This window comes from Chelonoidis abingdonii, chromosome 19 (genome assembly GCF_003597395.2).
Source record: "Chelonoidis abingdonii isolate Lonesome George chromosome 19, CheloAbing_2.0, whole genome shotgun sequence".
Taxonomy (NCBI): domain Eukaryota; kingdom Metazoa; phylum Chordata; order Testudines; family Testudinidae; genus Chelonoidis; species Chelonoidis abingdonii.
This window is the reverse complement of record NC_133787.1, coordinates 3895139-3913653: the sequence shown is the minus strand read 5'-3', so window position 1 is coordinate 3913653 and position 18515 is coordinate 3895139. Positions and strand designations below refer to the sequence as shown.

Below are 18515 nucleotides of genomic sequence, written 5' to 3'. Positions count from 1 at the left end.
GCCAACAGTGTCTCCAAGGGACAGCAGACTGTCTCTAGAGTCATGCGTTGCAAAGGACACTGGAAATCCAAGTCCCATAAAAGCAATATTTGAACACAGAGTCATCACCTCTGAGTAAGCAACAGACCTAGCAGAATCTTGTCCCATTAATAATGTCCCAGCCAGCCCAAGAAGTGAACATGTCAATGCTGTGAGTCTCAACTAGTGGACTGCACGGTGTGTTTTCTAATAACTTGCATCAGAGGAAGAGCCAAGGAAAGAATACATTCAGTGAGGTGAATACCCCATACAGCCCATTGAGAGGGAATCCTGTGACGGAAGAGAAATTTGAACCTGACTTACGCAATAGGACAGAAGTGGAAAGGTTTCCCTATACAGAGCGCTAAGGAACATGTTCTAAAGTTCCTAAGTGACTCAGGAGCTTAAGACTCATTTTCAAAGTTTAGGTTCTCAATCACTTCTGAACATGTGATTTAGACACTTTTGAAAATGTTACCTTCCCTGTGAGAAGCAAAACAATTTAGATCTTTAGAGCAGTTTCCCAAAACATTTTGTTTAGAAAAAAACATTGCATGGACTTACGGAGAGTTTTTCAACTATAGCTGTTTTGCCCTGGCATTGCTGCCCTTCCCAGGTAAGGCATGATGCATCAATCTGAAACGAGCAAAACAAATTTGGTCACAGCCTGCTTGGGAAAGTAAATAAACTAATTCTCTTCAATAACGCCAGCAAGGGCAGACTTACCAACGCTATGCATGCACACAGATTTATCAGAGCTCAAACTGGCTACACTCAGCTTCCCTAGGAAAAAGTGAGGCATGTAACTATTTGCATGGTTCTCTATGGAGCAATGAATTATGTTATGTCAATTACACACTTGCACTGCCTCCTGTAGCTAGCTCGATGGATTGCCAGTACTGTTAATAAGGGTAGGAGTCACTACTGGCTGCCAAGGGTACAAGGTAAGGAAATTAGTTACCTAAAGGGAGATGGGAAAAAACAAGTAGTAATTGGTTTTTCCTGGTGGTCTGTGGGATTGGGTAATGAGGACACTTCATAATCAGAATATATCAGTCAAAAAAGCTGCTTCAGTTGTGTCAGAGCAGGTGGTGTTTTTTTCTGGAAACTAAAGGAGGACAGGAAGAGAAGTACAGGACATCAGACACACCCGGAACAGACAGCATAAATTCTTCATGCTCGCCAACAAATCTGGTACAATTACTTACAGAAATTCAGAGATTAGAAATAGACACGTCTTTCAGGACTCCCAGTTCATTTCAGGAAAAGGCAGAAAGCTTTCTAAAGAAAGATTCTAAAACTTCATCCAGTCTGGCTTTCAAGTACTTCAGACAGCTTCCATTTCTGAGCCCTTCTAGGCTGTAAGAGGCAAGAAGCCTGCCCTATCTGAGGTCCACTAAAGCTGCTTACTATGAACACCAGAACAAATGGCCACTAGATGTTTGTTCTGACTGCATCCTCTGAAACTATCTCCTGTCAGACCAAGGCGATGGCTACACTAGGAGCTTACAGCGGCACAGCTGAGCTGCTGTAAGCTCTCTAGTGTAGCCACTGTTAGCCAACAGGAGAGAGCTCTTCCATCAACTTAATTAATCCACCCCCAATGAGCGACGGTAGCTATGTTGGCAGGAAAAGCTCTTCCTCTGACATGGCACTGTCCACACCGGCACTTAGGTCAGTGTTAATTACATTGCTCTGAGGGTGGCTTATTCACACCCGGGTGACATAAGTTATGCCAACATAAGTAGTAGTGTAGACATAGCCCAATAAACTGGATTCTCTAACGCATAAGCATTAAAAACCACGTGATCTTCCTTTAATAAATAAATCAATCTTGATTTAACTGAGCTTTACGAAGCCAAAACCTAATTGGAAAATTTGCACTATTGCAATTTTTATGTTTATAATCAAAGCAGTTTTCAGTGTCATTAATGGTAGGACTTCTTATCTGAAGACCACAAGAACTGGAACATTAAAACTATATTTATTCAAAATTTCTTATAAATGCATAATGGTACAATATCAGTGTATCTATAAAAAGCTTGCAATTTTAACACAGAAAAGTTATTTAGCACTTCAAAACAAAGTTTAAATTTGTGAAAGCTTTCTGTGAACACACACGCACACACAGTTTTATCATTATTAATTTCATAATGCAACAATTTAAACAAAATTACAATCCACGATCCAAAATCGTAATTTAGTTACCTGAGAGTCCCATTATTCAAACTGACTGAAGGTGCTTTTAAGGCTTTCAGAATTTAAATGCTCAATAAGGAAATAAGGAAAGTCAGCTTTGAAGACCTATCTGTTCTCCAGCAAATATCTGATTGCACTAAGCTGAGTGATGAAAACAGGTAATTCAACACCAGAAGAAGAAACTGGAGCTGTTAACAGTTGCAACTCTTCTTTCAATGTTGTCTCTCTTTGTTTTCAGCCAGGCTCTTTACTTGAGATTTCTATCTCTGAACAGCTGTTACATTTTTCAGTATTTCACTGGAGAAAGTAACTTTCTGAAATAAAAGACAACAGTAGCCTGCTACAGCAGATACTGTCAGCAGAAACCCATTAAGTGCTAATTGCCCTGCTGTGGTGGAAGCTGGCACATGCAGGTATCAATCATATTTTACAAAGTGACACGGCATTAATGCACGATCATAATGCTTTCAGAACATGCATCACAACTGTAGTCAGTAAATTTATTCAGTCTTTAGGACTTCAACAGTTTCAGCAACTGAACATGAATTCCTCGCCACAGAACTGAAGGCTACTGCAATGGACATCCACTTCTAAAGCAATGCCTCAGCACCCCTCTTCCTACCAGTATTTGCCACCTTCTGGCAAAGAGCCAACATCCTGTCTATACTGTTAGCAGATTTTCATTAACCGGCCTTTGAAGAAGAACTCCACCTTACTTCAGGAAGCATGACAAAGAAAGTGCTCAGTCAGTATGATCTGATATTCTCTCCTTCAAAGTCTCTTGACAGTAAATTTAGCATATGTGCAGATCAAGCATGTTATTGGCAGAGATTTCCTCATCTTAGCCACACTGGCTGTCGTAAGACTAGTCAGATGGCACTTATATCCATGCAGACTTTTGACTATCACTAGCAGCTAAAGTCAAATACTCAGGTGAATGTGAATAAGCCGAGATATCAATGCTTGTCATACAAGTAAACAACTTGCGCTTCATCTATAATCATAATTCAAAATCAGTTCCTTGTAAACATTCTACAACTCCATCTGAAAAGGATCTGGGGATGATAGTGGAGAACAAACTGAATATAGTCAACCATGTGATGCAATTGCAAAAAAGGCTAATATTCTGGGGTGTCTTACTAGGAATGTCATATGTACGACATGGGAGGTAATTGCCCTACTCTACTCAGCACTGGTGGGGCCTTAACTGGAATAGTGTGTCCAATTCTGAGTACCACGTTTTAGGAAAGATGTGGATAAACTGGACAGAGTCCAGAAGAGAGCAACAAAAATGATAAAAAGATCACCTGTCCTATGAGGAGAGATTAAAAAACGGGGCCTGTTTAGTCTTGAAAAAAGAAGACTGAGGGAGGACCTGATAACAGTCTTCACCTATGTTAAGAGCTGTTATAAAGAGGACTGATCAATTGTTCTCCATCTTCACTGAATTTAGGTTAGATATGAGGAAAAAAATTCTACCTGAAAGGGTAGTTGAGCTATGGAATAGACTTCCAAGGAAGGTTTTGGAATCTCCATCCCTGGAGGTTTTTAAGAACAGGTTGGACAAACACTTGTCAGAGATGGTCTATGTTTACTTGGTCCTGCCTCAGTGCAGGGAGCTGGACTTGACGTTCTCTCAATGCCCCTTTCAGCATCACATTTCTACGATTCTGTTTGGACACTCACATTCTCAGTTTCTAAAACCTCAGTCTTCTCTTCAAACACTTCATCCAGGAGACATCCAGTCACTGCAAGCCCTGGTGAAGCAGCATTTCAACCTTTCTGACTTGTGACTGTTCAGTACATCCGAAGATGGGACTGCTTATAAGCACACCACCAGCTATTACCTTGTCAGTTTTTGTGTTCTAGTTTATGGTATTCTCAAAACAAAAGATGAGAAAGATGGCTTGGGGGTGGTCTTTTTTGGTGCCGATGAACATTAAGTGTGAAACCTAACAGAAAACTTTGTGCAAAGTCAAATTCTACAGAAACGAGTACAGAATAGCCACTTCAGTTGTTTAAGACTAAAATAAAAAAGTAACTTAAGTAAATGTAAATTAAAAAGATGTAATTTTTTTTCCCAAGATAATGATTTTATCTAACCTGTTGTACTCTGCACAGTACACTACATCACCTTGTTGCTCCCAAGCTGTTCATTCTAGTGGTTCATAAGTTAGTGAAACACTTGTACTTTCTCTTCAGTGTCATAATCACTATAACAAACTGCTTTCATATAACTAAGATCAGCAATATCCATTGGTACTTCAAACATGCCCTGTACCTTGTTGAGCTGCCACTTTGGACTAATTCAGTCAGGACCAAGCAGCTCACACTGGCCTCAGAGGGCTTATGCTCAAACAAGCCTATTTTTTTATTGTTCTTTCAAAATATGGTCAACACCACACTAGCCACCCAACTGTCCGGGTGAGGAAGTGATCTCCTGTTAAGTGCTTCAAGAGATCACGTGTACATCCATCGTCCTCTGCCTCCATCAAGTTACTATAGTTTAGGCTTGAAATTAGACAAAGGTTTCTAATAATCAAAGGAGTGAAGTTCTGGAACAGCCTTCCAAGGGGAACAGTGGGGGCAAAAAACCTAACTGGCTTCAAGACTGAGCTTGATAAGTTTATGGAGGGGATGGTACGATAAAACTGCCTACAACGGCATGTAGCCGATCTGTGACTGTTAGCACCAAATATCTCCAATGGCTGGTGATGGGACACTAGATGAGAAGAGCTCCGAGTTACTACAGATAATTTTTTCCCAGGTGTCTGGCTGATGGGTCTTGTCCAAATGCTCAGGGTCTAACTGACTGCCATATTTCGGGTCAGGAAGGAATTTTCCCTCGGGTCAGATCAGCAGAGAGCCTGACGTTTTTTCACCTTCCTCTGCAACACGGGTCACGGGTCACTTGCAGGTTTAAACTAGTGTAAATGGCAGATCCTCTGTAACCTGAAGTCCATAAATCATAATCTGAGGACATCAGTAACTCAAGCAGAGGTTCTGGGTCTATTGTAGAAGTGGGCGGGCGAGGTTCTGTGGCCTGCAATGTGCAAGAGGTCAGATCAGATGATCATGATGGTCCCTTCTGGCCTTAAAGTCTATAGCACACACTTTAAAAAAAAATCTTCACTGAACTTCTGTACAGACACACAAAATGAGCCGAGTGGCTCTGTTGTGTGTGAACCAGACCTCAAGCAGACTAGAAGCAAAATGAAATCCATTTTTAGCCGCAGATTCCTGATGCCCTTTGAGAGTCAGCACAGAGCTCAGATGATTCAGAATACCGTCTTCTTCATTTTGGTTCAGTCTACTTCTTTTAAACACCTGTTGCTTTAAGTGGTCACAGGACAGACTGATTCAGATGCCTTTCTGGTCTTTGCTTCATTTCTGGAGAAAGGAAAGAGTCTGGCTTTTTTCGCATGGTCTGAGAGCTCTGGGTATTTCCTGAGAAACAGGTATTTGGGCTTGGTTCTTCTTTTGTCAGAGGACACATGAGAAGGGCTTGTCATAGCAGTGCATGCCCTGGTTGTGCAGAGCTGGTGGAAGAGCTGTGGAGCAATCCTTTAAGTGCTGAGCCCAGTTCAGGAGATCTCAGGAAGACAAACTATTGGCAACTGAAGATTCTGGCTGTCTTTGCTTGTGGAAAAAGGACTAAATGTAAATGTTTGGCAATTAAGGGCCCATGTCCTGTAGGGATCCATAAGGAAGATGTAAGTGCTGAACAAGCTCTGCCTAAGGGTCTCTTGTGAACACTGTCTGTGAACATATATAGAAGGCTGACTTTCCCCCGTCTGGGTCACTACAGGAGAAGTTTTGGTAGGGGGTACCTGCAGATAGTGGATTTGATAGCTAAAGTAGGGGCCAGAGGAGCACAGCAAGAAGCAGTGGTGGCTGGGACAGATTGCTGAACTCTTGTACATCCTCTGAAACAGATGCACCTTCTGTGGAGCTGCTATACTGAGGATGCAGGAGCTGGGGCATCCACCATTCCTGCTGATACCTGCATTGTGAAGGGCATGGGGCAGGCACTGCTCATGGAGGAAGTGGTGCCCTCAAAGTCCTATCAGTGCCACCTCCATTGGGGCTGCTCTGAAATAGCCACTCTGGCCTGCTTGCAGGAGGAAGTTGCAACCTGGGTCCTGTTGCTGGATGAAGGGGCTTCCACCAATGCACACTTGAAGGGGAAGCAGAGTGTACACGTCCTAGTCTCGCTGCCTTTGTTACTTCAGTAGTTTTCTCCACCCCGCTAACGCTTTGGCTGAGGAGTGGTTATGGTGGAGATGGGAGCTGGACAGCTCCAGAGGGATTTAATCTGGGGACTCCCACAAAATAATTTGGAGCAAGTTAGGAGTAAAGTTTTAAATTCTTGTGTTCTGAGGAGAAATACAGCATAAAGTCTGAGAACCACATGCTACAGCTACCAGGCACAGCTGGAACTTACCAAGCTCCATCTGATTGCCAGGTCTAAGCCTGCTTCCTATGCACCCAGTAAAAGGAAAGCCCACAGTGGGAATGGAAAGCCTGGATGTGAGGTACAACAATTTCCCTATGCCACTGTTCACCACCTGGTGTACAGGGAGCTTTCCTGGCACCAGCCTATAGGCAAAGGGAGTCATAGAAGTAGACTGAGTAGAGGGTTGCTAGACCTCAGACATGGCTCCATTCTGTGCTCGAATGGAGAATGAATATGGATAGGCTGTTCAGGCATAATTAGGGCCCTACTAAATTCATGGCCATGAAAATTGCATCATGTACCGTGAAATCTGGTCTCCCCCTACACGAAATCTGGCTCATGTGCTTTTATCTACACTATACAGATTTCACAGGGGAGACCAGCGTTTCTCAAATTGGGGGTCCTGACCCAAAAGGGAGTTGCAGGGAGGTTGCAAGGTTATTTTAGGGGGATTGCAGTGCTGCCACCATTACCTCTGCACTGCTGCCTTCGGAGCTGAGCGGCCAGAGAGTGGTGGTTGCTGACTGAGGGCCCAGCTCAGCAACGCCCCACCAGAATCAGTGCAGGAGTAAGGATGGCCATACCATTCCATGTCATCCTTACTTCTCCGCTGCTGCTGGAGACTGCTCTGCCTTCAGAGCTGGGCTCCCAGCTAGTAGCCCTGCTCTCCAGCTGCCCAGCTCTGAAGGCAGTGCTGCCACCAGCAGCAGCACAGAAGTAAGGGTAGCGTACTGTAAACTCCGCCCACACCCACACTATAACCTTGCAATCCCACCACAATTCCTTTTTGGGCCCCCTACAATTACAACATGGTAAATTTTAGATTTAAATACCTGAAATCATGAAATTTACCATTTAAAAAATCATATGACCGTGAAATTGACCAAAATGGACCGTGAATTCGGTAGGGCCCTTGGCATAATGCTGGCTGTGGCACAGTCTTGAGATCATGGAGTGCACATTTACCTTTCCCATAACAAAAACAGCTGCTGTCCTGCTCCCAGCATATTCTTGGGTTTATAGATTCTGACCCTGATATCCCCAGTTCAGCTCCATCTTTGAGTTCCCAAAGTTACCTAATTCAGTTTACCCCACTAACTAGCAAAACAAAGCAAGCAGGTGGCTTTTACACAGAGGTTTCATCATGGGACAACCTATGGTGCCGTTACAACCTACCACCAGTTGGAGCTATTATGAGCGCAGCTGCCACAAACCAGGCAGACAATGCTAAGAAGAGCAGCTAGAAGTGAGAAGGGCAGGGAATACGGAATCCAGAAAGCGTGACTGAGATGACTAACATTTTGGATTTGGGAGGAAAAACCATCAGCTTTTCCAGTGCAAGGGTTTAATATAAACATTAATGAAATCTGATAAGGTTATGAGAACCCTCCTCTCACAGGAGAGAGGCAGATTTAAGTAGTGGTAGAGGGCCCTCACTCCCCTTCATTAGGTACTTACATACAGGGATCCTAACTGGGTCCTGTCTGTATCAAATATATGGTAGTAATGTTGTACAAAACTGGATCCAATCTGCTCCCAAATAGGCTTGTCTCCCATTCTGAATCCTCCGCCAGAGCCAGTGACTGTAAAGAGAAAAAAAAAAAAAAAAATCAGAAAGAACAGTTCATAGATTCCAAGGCCGAATGGACCATTGTGATCATCTAGTCCAGGGGTAGGCAACCTATAGCATGGGTGCCGAAGGTGGCACGTGAGCTGGTTTTCAGTGGCACTCACACTGCCCGGGTCCTGGCCACCAGTCCAGGGGGCTCTGCATTTTAATTTAATTTTAAATGAAGCTTCTTAAACATTTTAAAAACCTTATTTACTTTACATACAACAATAGCTTAGTTATATATTATAGACTTTTATAGAGACAGACCTTCTAAAAATGGTAAAATGTATGACTGGCACGCAAAACCTTAAATCGGAGTGAATAAATGAAGACTCAGCACACCACTTCTGACAGTTTGCCGACCCCTGATCTAGTCTGACCTCCTGTAGAGCACAGGCCAGAGACTTGCCCAGTAGATCTTTTAGAAAACATCTCATCTTGATTTAAGAGTGGTCAGTGGTGGAGAATCCACCATGACCCTTGGCAAAGTGTGTCAATGGTTAATTACTTGCACCATTAAAAAGGTACACCTTATTTCCAGTCTGCATTTGTCTAGCTTCAATTTCCAGCCGTTGGGGCATGTATGTCTGTTATAGCTTTCTCTCCTACACTGAAGCACCCATTATTAAATATTTGTTACCCATTTAGATACCTAAAGACTGTAGTCAAGTCGCCCCTTCTGACACGAAAGAGCAGCCAAACGCTGTGTTAATATGTAAATCAGAGTTAAATCAGTCTTAGACTACAGCCTTACAGTGAACAGCCAGCCAAGAACCTAACTCTCACAAAGCTTTTAGACCACTAGATCTGTGCTGCTGCAATACAGCAGGCGTCTACAGCATGGGTCTCAGACTCAAATAACTCACCCCCCTTGCCGCCTCTGGCCCTGTCCCCAACTCCACCCCTTCCATTAGGATGCAGCACAGGCCTCAGGACAGGGAGTGCAGGAAGGGTGCAGGATGCAGCAGGGGGCTCAGGGCAGGGAGTTGGGGTGCAGGAGGGGCTCAGGGTGCGAGCTCCAGCCCAGCGCCGCCTACCCAGAGCGGCTCCGGGGTGGCAGAGGCATGCACCGGGGCCAGGGCAGGCTCCCTGCCTGCCTGCCCTGGCCCCACATCGCTCCGTTCCAGGAAGCTGCTGGAACAGTGTCTCTGCAGCCCCTGGGGGAGGGGGAGGGGCTCAGGGTTCCATGCATCCACTGCTCTTGCCACTCCTCCAGGTACCTCCCACGAAGCTCCCATTGGCCATAGTTTCCTGTTCCCAGCCAATGGGAGCGGCGGGGCTGGTACCTGGAAGGAGGCAATGCAGGAGCCCTCTGCCTCCTCCTCCTCCCTCCTCCCCCACCCCGGACTGAAGGGACATGCTGCCAGCTGCTTCAGAGAGCGGCGTGGGGCTCGCAGCATCACAGGGGGCAATTCCGCAGGTAGGCAGAGGGGTGGGATGGGGGCGCGCAGGGAGCTTGGCGGGCCACATGCAAGAGCTCCATGGGCCATGTGCTTGAGACCCCTGGTCTACAGCATGACTGCAGATGTCACACAGCTGCATTTAGGGAGCTTCTGCACTTCTCTGGCACAGCGGCAATGGAGAATGGAGCCTTTGATTGTGCCAATAAAGCTGCCTCTGCCACTCGGTGATGGCCATTATACATAGCTCACTGGGGAATAAATTGCTTCCTCTGGTGTCCCAAAGAGCAAAGCTACAGTCACTCTTTCTGTAGATACACCTCTATCAATAACCACAAGGCGGTGATCCCTAGTATTTCAGGGCAGCTGTTTTCTACATTTAATATCTCTTTTGGGCCAGTCAATACCCACCACTTCCCATTCAACTAGGCAAACTAGCCCTCAGTGGAGTCTGGTCTGCTCTTCCAGTACCAGCTTTGGGCCAATCTGAACTCTGTTAGAGCATGCACAACTGAATGAGAGGAAGGAGGGCCACAGTTATGCACTGGGGCCCAGCACCAAAGCTCACTATTAAAAAATAGGGAGGAGAAACCTGAAGTTACAGCCATGACCTAGAAGTACTGGTAAGGATACCAGCAGGTGGTAGTCACTGCCTTATAGTTAGTATAACAGGGGAACTCTATTTTCCCCAGAAATTACCCCATCCGGTGCAGTCTCAGGATGGATTAGGGTTCGTATCCCCTGGCATATAGTATGGAGACTTAGTCAAAGGTGGGAGCAGAAACTTTTTTTTTTGCGCCAGTTACAGAATCAATGAGTCTGCCATCTTGTTTTGGCAAGTTACAAACTGAGGATTAAGCTCAAGTGTACCTTCCAGATCTGTGAACAGAATGACAAAGGCTAGCCCTTGGAGCAGCTTCTTGTGGTGCCCACATACCTAGCCTTGATCACTGATCCTGGGTTCTCCATGCGTTAGCAAGTATAAGAAAAACTAGAATCCACAAAAGCAGCACCACTATGTTTGAGATCTCAGCAGGGAGAGGTAGGCTCAGATAATTGCCTGTGAAAGGATTGGCAGAATGTTCTTTGGCTGTCATAATGGAGGTAAACTTAAGAAAATGTTGCAGGGCACTAAGGGATAGATAACCCATCTGCCCTTACATGAGAGAGTAGTCCCAGAGCTGACATTTTCGGGCAATGAGCTGAAGGGGTAAAAGATTCATTTTAATCAGGAATTAAGGTAACTGTAGATAGATTCATAGATTTTAAGGTCAGAAGGGACCATTATGATCATCTAGTCTGACGACCTGCAAAACGCAGGCCACAGAATCTCACCCACCCACTCCTGTTACAAACCCCTAACCTATGTCTGAGTTACTGAAGTCCTCAAATCATGGTTTAAAGACCTCAAGGTGCAAAGAATCCTCCAGCAAGTGACTCGTGCCCCATGTTGCTGTTGCCGGCACAGAGTGCCCGAGGGAAGCAACAGCGGGGTCCGTTGCCCGGTGTGCTTTGCGCCAATAAACACACCAGGGTGGAGAAGCATACAGAGTTTATTTGAGATCTCAAAGTGGTGCAAGGAGACTGGCACATCTCAGATCAAGCACACTAATACAAGCAGGTTTTTCCCTTTTATACCCCAGTTGTTTACTGTAAAACTTTTCTTCTTGCTGACTAGCTCATCCCCCATCCCCCTCCTCCCTCTTCTGTCCAGCTGCAATGTTCTACTTGCTTAATCTTTTGTCTTCCCCTTCCTCCCCCCTTTCCGTTGCAGACATGTATGCTTTATCTAAAAGCAGCCTTGAGCTAGTTTCAGCCTAGCTCCAGTCTGTTACAACAGAGAACTGGCTGCTGACACTACATTTTTTGCAGCTGTTAGCACTTTAGGTTACAGAGTGTCTAACATGGAGGAACATTGGTTCACTGAGGCCTAAAACAGGAGGGCTTCATGGACACTCATGGTCCACCACCCTCCCGAGTTACCTAGGGTTATGCCTGGTGACACCAACACTGCAGAGGAAGGCGAAAAACCTCCAGGGCCTCTGCCAATCTGCCCTGGAGGAAAATTCCTTCTCGACCCAAATATAGTGATCAGCTAAACCCTGAGCATGTGGGTAAGACTCACCAGCCAGCACTCAGGAAAGAATTCTCTGTAATAACTCAGATCCCACCCCAACATCCCATCACAGACCATTGGGCATATTTACTTTCTCAGTCTAAATGGATAAAAAGTTTGTGGGTCCCTGCATGGAGGATTATTCTTAAATACTGCAAGGGTGTAGGCGTAGGATTTTATGTTTGTATTTTGTATAATTTAGAATGAAGGATAAAGAATAATAATGTAGCATGTATTAAATGTACTGGTGTACGATTTGATCATATTCTGCCAGCCACCTTTTTTGAACAGTAGAAAGGAATGGCCTAATGAGCCATTTGGTAAAGATGCATTAGCCGGGAATTTGTGTCTGGGCTAATTGTAAGGCAGTAAGACGTTTTAAGGTTATTTCTTTGTTGTAGGTTTAGCATTTTAAAATAAGTAAAAGAATGCAAGGATTGTTCTCTTGTGCATTGCAACTTGATGGCTCTGTTTAAAAAGTTCATAGAAACATCAAATTGCAACGCACAAGAAAACAAGTTCATCACCCTGAAGACACCAAGACAAAAGATGTGAACTCCTTAGTCAGACTTTATATAAGGCCCAGATGAGTCTTCTATCCTTCTTACAAGTCTCATCATTAGTCCCCAAAAGGAAAAAAAATAAGACTTTCTGAAAATGTGTTAAGTTGCTTTGTTGGGTCTTAGGAATAGGCACATGTCCCATACTCTATGAATGTGTTGTTCTGATAAGTCATCTGAAAAGAGGAGAATGCAACTTCCTCATCTGATATAATGACAAATCACTGCACACTAAGAGTGAAGAGTTCTCTCCAGTCTTTTCTATTCTAGCACCTCCTTGTTCCTCATGGAGTGGTGGGGGGGGAGGGGGGGAAGGGAGAGTGTCCCTTGTTAATTTTGCCTACCTCAAAGGATCAACATAGATTACCTTGAAAATTTTATCTTCAGGACAGTAACTTTTATGGTACAAAAATCTCCGAAATAATACAACTCTTTTCCCACTCACCAGTGGGTCTTTACTCTCTACTTGGACAGCACCAGATATAGGCAAGGAGGCGCTAGAATCACTGTACAACCTAAATGCCCAATATCAATTCTTTAACAGGTCTACTGTGGTAGCACCTAAAAGCCGATCACACTGTGGCTCCATTGTGGATGGGGCTTTACAAATATACACGGCACAGTCTGAACTCTAGGTCTGGGTTCAAACCTGAACTCAACATCTGGACCCAGATATAGAAATACTGCCCAGCTGGAGTGCCTAGTGAACTCTTATGTCTACAAGCTACCAGGCTAAACTCACTCAAGCAGGAGTTCTGAATATTCCCCAGGTGAGAGTTTTAGGGGGTCTCAGTGGCACAGCATGAGAACCTTTCACATCTACAGTCCTGTTCAAATCTGCATCCAAATGACCAGTCTTGTGTTTTCCGAAATACTTAGTGAACATTCACCCACATTATTAGACTCCTACACAATTCAGTGTGGCTACCCAAATCTGCCCAGAGGTCCAGAACTGGAAGAGCAGGAGTCACTGCAGGGCAGCATTAAGGTGAACTAAGAACCTTATGCAGGAAGTTTGCTCAGTCGCTATCTGCTTCCTCACATTAGTGCCAGCAAGAGCCAGATGTAACAGCACCTCTGTCAAACACAAAGAACTCACATTAACGACCTTCATCTTCTTTAAAGCTTCTTCCCCCCACGGCAGCCAGAAATCCCCACCAATGCTGCCGTTTAATTCTGAGCCAGCGCATCACTATTGATCATTAATACTCTGATGGACACTGCTGACAACTAGAGAGCCCCCAATTTAGCGACTAGAGAGTTTAAGAGAAAACTGCAGGGTAGGGAGAATCCAATTGCAGAGATGTGTATGCCTCTAAAAATGGAGGTATTACATACAACGAAACAATAAAACAGGAAGCAGACATTTTGGCAATCGTTACGTAGCTCTGGGTGTACATTAAGGGCAGCAAGCTCAGCTGTAGTAGGCAAATTCCAGTATCTAGTTAGCCACTGTTCAGCGTTCACTCCTTCAGCCTAGTCTTCAGAAGCAAATGCTGTTCTTAATTTGCCAAGTGAAGGCTGTTTTCAATATATATCCTTAGATCTAAACAGTGTTTCAAATCCAACTTTTTTTTGTAGAGTGAACCACATCCTAGAGATGGTCTCAAAGCCAACTATCCTTCCATTTGCAATCACTCCGCATCCTTGTGGGAACTACACCAAATGCTTGCATACAAGAGTCACATTAGGAAAATCTAGATGCATTTTTCATCTGTCTTTAGTCCAAGGTCTTGTCTACACACCGTTGCATCAGTTTAACTACAACAGGTTTAAAAACCAATTTAGCTAAGTTAGTGCAAGATTTCTGCATGGATACCTATACTAAATTAAACCTGGCACAGAATGATTTAAATTAAATTATTGTACGCAGTGTACCATAGCTGTGTCTGTCCCAGGACACTAGAGAGACAATGTGGGTGAGGTAATATCTTTTATTGGACCAACTTCTGTTGGTCAGAGACACAAGCTTCTGAGCTACACAGAGTTCTTCCTTAAGTCTGAGAAAAGTACTCGGAGTAGTACAGCTAAATACAAGATCAAATAGATAGTTTAGCGTACAAGTTTAACATAAGTAGCTGTTTGGTGAAGGCAGTTTTAAAGTATAAGGTGTATATCCCGGGCTTCCTCCTCAGAGCACATACTGTGGTTTCAGCAGTATCTGGCTGTAGATAACAGCTCTCTTGGTGTGTTGGGGTGGTTACTGAATCTAAGAAAGTAGGTGTAGTGATCTGTGGGGTTTTTGTATATAGTTGTCTGTAGAGTTCCACTGTCAAAGCTGATTGTGGTGTCCAGGAAGTTGATGCCAATGTGGGAACGTTCCAGAGAAAATTCTGTTATCTAGGGCCAGGCACTCAGATGCCACAGAATGTGCTCCAAGGAGAAAGTCTGGGATATACACCTTAACATACTTAAAACCTTCTTCACCAAACAAGGACACTCCACCAGAGAAGTAGATTGCATCATAGAATGAGTCACCCAAATACCCTGAAAACATCTGCTTCAGTACAGAAATAAAGCTCCCTCTGACCATACACCCCTAGTTGTCACCTACTACTCCACGAACTACAACCCATGCTTGATGGTGACCCCATCCTGAAAGTAGTGTTTTCTGAAACCCCTCTTCTCGCTTTCAAACAACCCCCCAATCTCTTTAAGATCATCATCAGAAGCAAGCTTCTCACAGACCTGGACAGACCAACTCAAAGCAGCACCAGACCTTGCCAGAACAACAGATGCAAAACCTGCAGACATCTCTCTACTGCTACAATGATCAACACCCCACACAACACACCTTTCAAGACCCATGGGTCCTATGCGTGCTCATCACAACGTGGGGAAATACCTTACCCAGAGCATTAAATGCCCCAACAACAACTATTGAGGTGAAACCAGACAGACCATCACTATGCTTTTGAATGAACTCACAAAGGAAAATGATAAAAGACAAACACACCCTATCACTCGAGTGTGAACTTTTCACAAAGTGATCACTCTATATCTGACCTTTCAGTAAAGCCCTGCAGGGATACAAATTTGTATGCACATCTGAGCCACAACACGGTCAATGGATATCTGCATCTGTGGATTCGGATAGCTGCAGATTTGCAGGGCTTTACTGCTCAGTCCTCACTGCTCAGTCCTCAGCCTCAAAGGCAACCTCCACAACACTTTCAAAAGATGAACTTCACTAAACACTAAAAGTCATGGTCTTAGTAAAGACACTGGATTTATGGTTTATTACAACAACCTGCAATCCATTAACCCCCTCTTTTTGTCGTATGACTGCAGGGGCATTGACAGGCCACTTCTCCTTGAATGTCCTTTACAACAGTATTTCTCAATGACTAGTCTGTAGACCAGCACCGATCCCTGAGATCTCTCAGATACAGATTAGGAAGGCAGCAAGCTAGTCTCTTATAGCAAAAAGGCTGAGAAACACTGCCTTAGAATATGTGCTAACTGCTTATGCAAAACTATCTGTTCAACCTTGTATTTCACTTTAACACTCAGAGTACCTTTCCCACACGATGAGCTCCATGTAGCTCAAAAGCTTGTCTCTCTCACCAACAGAAGTTGGTCCAATAAAAAATATTACCTCAACCACCCTGTCTCTCTCAAATTAAATTGATTCTTCACTCAGACTTTAAGGTCAGAAGGGACCATTATGGTCATCTAGACTGACCTCCTGCACAATGCAGGCCACAGAATCTCACCCATCCACTTCTATAACAAACCCCTAACCTATGTCGGAGTTATTGAAATCCTCAAATTGTGGTTTGAAGACCTCAAGCTGCAGAGAATCCTGCAGCAAGTGACCCGTGCCCCATGCTGCAGAGGAAACTGAAAAACCTCCAGGGCCTCTGCCAAACTGCCCTGGAGGAAAATTCCTTCCCAACCCCAAATATGGCGATGAGTGACACTAAATCAATGCAAGCCATTTTAAAATGGATTTAAAGGGATGTCCATACAAGGGTTAAACTAAATCAGTTTAAAACCACATCTTTAGTTTAACCATTGCAAGTTAGTGTGTTAGTCCACATCAAAATAGCATTCAATGTAGATGTGCACACAGCACAAGTCTGAAGTGAAGCACATTCCCAGAACAGTTTGCTGTTTTGGTTTACAAGGAGCAGAAGAAGGGTCCATTGTTACCTTCTTACTCTATCTGATGCTTTAGACTTGTTTGCTCTACTTACAATTTCTGATGTTGCAAGAAGTTCTCTCGGAAGGCATTTACTTTGGAATGAGTTGATCTCTTTATCAATTTCTGTTGCAGATTTCCAGCACTCTGCTCCACAAAGGAGGACAGACAGGAAGGAGGCTAGTGTTACATTTTTTTATTTTTGTGTCAGTGCCAATCATGCTACTTTTCCAAATCTTTTCAAAATGTATGAAAGTTGTTTGCTGCTTTTGATATTCATAACTTGACATCTAGCATAGTGTCACTATTGTTGTCTCTCTCTCTTCCCGGATAGGTAAGATGATTTACTTATTTAGCATTAGTTCGTCCACTCTCATGGTTACTTTTGGAACATTGATAGCTATCTATTTGGTTCATCAACAAGAGGAAACAAATTTTGCTGTATCTGCCAAAAGCTGTGTCTTGTTCTTCCATTAAGCAATATGTTTAAGCAAGACAATGTCATTAGCAAAAACAAGGTCATCCAACTGTGCTTTATTATTTGTCCATAAAATTTGTCAGTTGCTTTCTGTGGTTACCTTCCTCACAACATAGTCAGTCAATGACCGGTGCAAACAGTGGGGACATAGTACATCCTTTCCTTTCTCCAGCTGTCACTGAAAATCATTGGCTGATGTCACCATCTGTCAGCACATGTGGCATCATCTTGTACATCCTTGACTATCCTAATTATTTTGCTGGTACTCCATAGAATGCCATAATTCTCTGAAGACTGCATCTTGTACGCTGTCACACACCTTCTGGAAATCTATACATTTTATTACAAGAGGTGCTTGTTTCTCCATACTTTGTTCTATATTGTTCTCCGACATATTAATATGTCTGCACATGACCCCAATAGTTTAAAACCTGCTTGTTCCTCTGTAGGTTGAAGGTAAATTTGTTTCTTGATACTTTTCAGGATGTGGCACGTGATTTTTGTAGGCACTCAGAGTAATGTGATTCCTCTTCAGTTACTGCTATAAGGCCTCTCTCTTCCACTGAGTTGGGCTCTTTTTCTTCACTCCAAGCAAAACCAAGGAAAGTCTGGAGGGTTATTTCATCACTTGCCCTAAGCATCTTTCCGGTAATATTATCATTTCCAGCTGCTTTCTCATTTTTGAGTTTACTGACGGCTTTTCAAACTTCTTCCACAGTAACATCTCCTAAATCAACATCAAGCTCTAGTGGTAGGTCTGCATCATGCATGTCTAGTAATACTAGCAGGATGTGCTAACAGGAGTGTTGTAAGATACAGGAGGTAATTGTTCGACTCTACTTGGCACAGGTGAAGCATCAAATGGAGTACAGCACCCAGTTTCAGCCACCATTCCCTAAGAAAGATGTTGAGAAACTGGAGAGAGTCCAGAGGAGAGCAACAAAAATGAGGTTTACAAAACATGACCTATGAGGAAAGGTTGAAAGAATTGAGCATGTTTTCTCAAATGAGCAGGTTGGGGGCGGGGGAGGGCACTAACAGTTTTAAAGTATGTAAAACATTGTTATAAAGAGGATGTTGATCAGTTGTTCACCATGTATTCACGGCCTGCAGTAGAGCCAAACTCCAAGCAACCTAATGAGTGCAGATGGCCTATCTGGCTACGCCACTTGATTGGCTGTAAGAGCCAGCAGACTGGGTCTTAAGCCTACTAGTAGCAGCAGTTCATCAGCTGCTCAAAACATTCACCCATGGCTGTGATATCTCCTGGTCCTGCTTATTTCCAGCCTTGTTCCAAAGCCCTGCTCCTGTCTTGCCTCACTCTAGGTACCCTGGTTCTGAATCTCAGATCTGATTCTTGACTTCAGCTCTAGCCTCCGACGATGGTTCTGACACATGCTCCAACCACTAAGAATGACCACCCACATCCCAGTCCCTGACACCAACAATGTGCTATCCACCGACTGCCACCATGTGTGAACCCTACTGGAGGAATACCTGTTCATTTTGTGGTTTGACTGGATGCACAGAGA

The 18515-nt window shown here is 44.0% G+C and overlaps 1 protein-coding gene across 5 annotated transcripts in view; it reads right to left on the bottom strand.

The window, feature by feature from the left end:
• NUTF2 (nuclear transport factor 2) overlaps positions 1–18515 on the bottom strand; it is a 57811-nt gene that overhangs the window by 19449 nt on the left and 19847 nt on the right. For 4 of the 5 annotated variants that reach the window (XM_075073740.1, XM_032788501.2, XM_032788500.2 and 1 more), the window contains exons 2-3: positions 8132–8256; positions 583–654 (exon numbers count right to left, since the gene is read on the bottom strand). In XM_075073740.1, coding sequence (XP_074929841.1) covers positions 583–654; positions 8132–8230 — 171 coding nt within the window. In that variant the 5' untranslated portion in view covers positions 8231–8256. The remainder of the gene's footprint in view (positions 1–582; positions 655–8131; positions 8257–18515) is intronic. The other variant, XM_075073739.1, reaches the window with a different exon arrangement.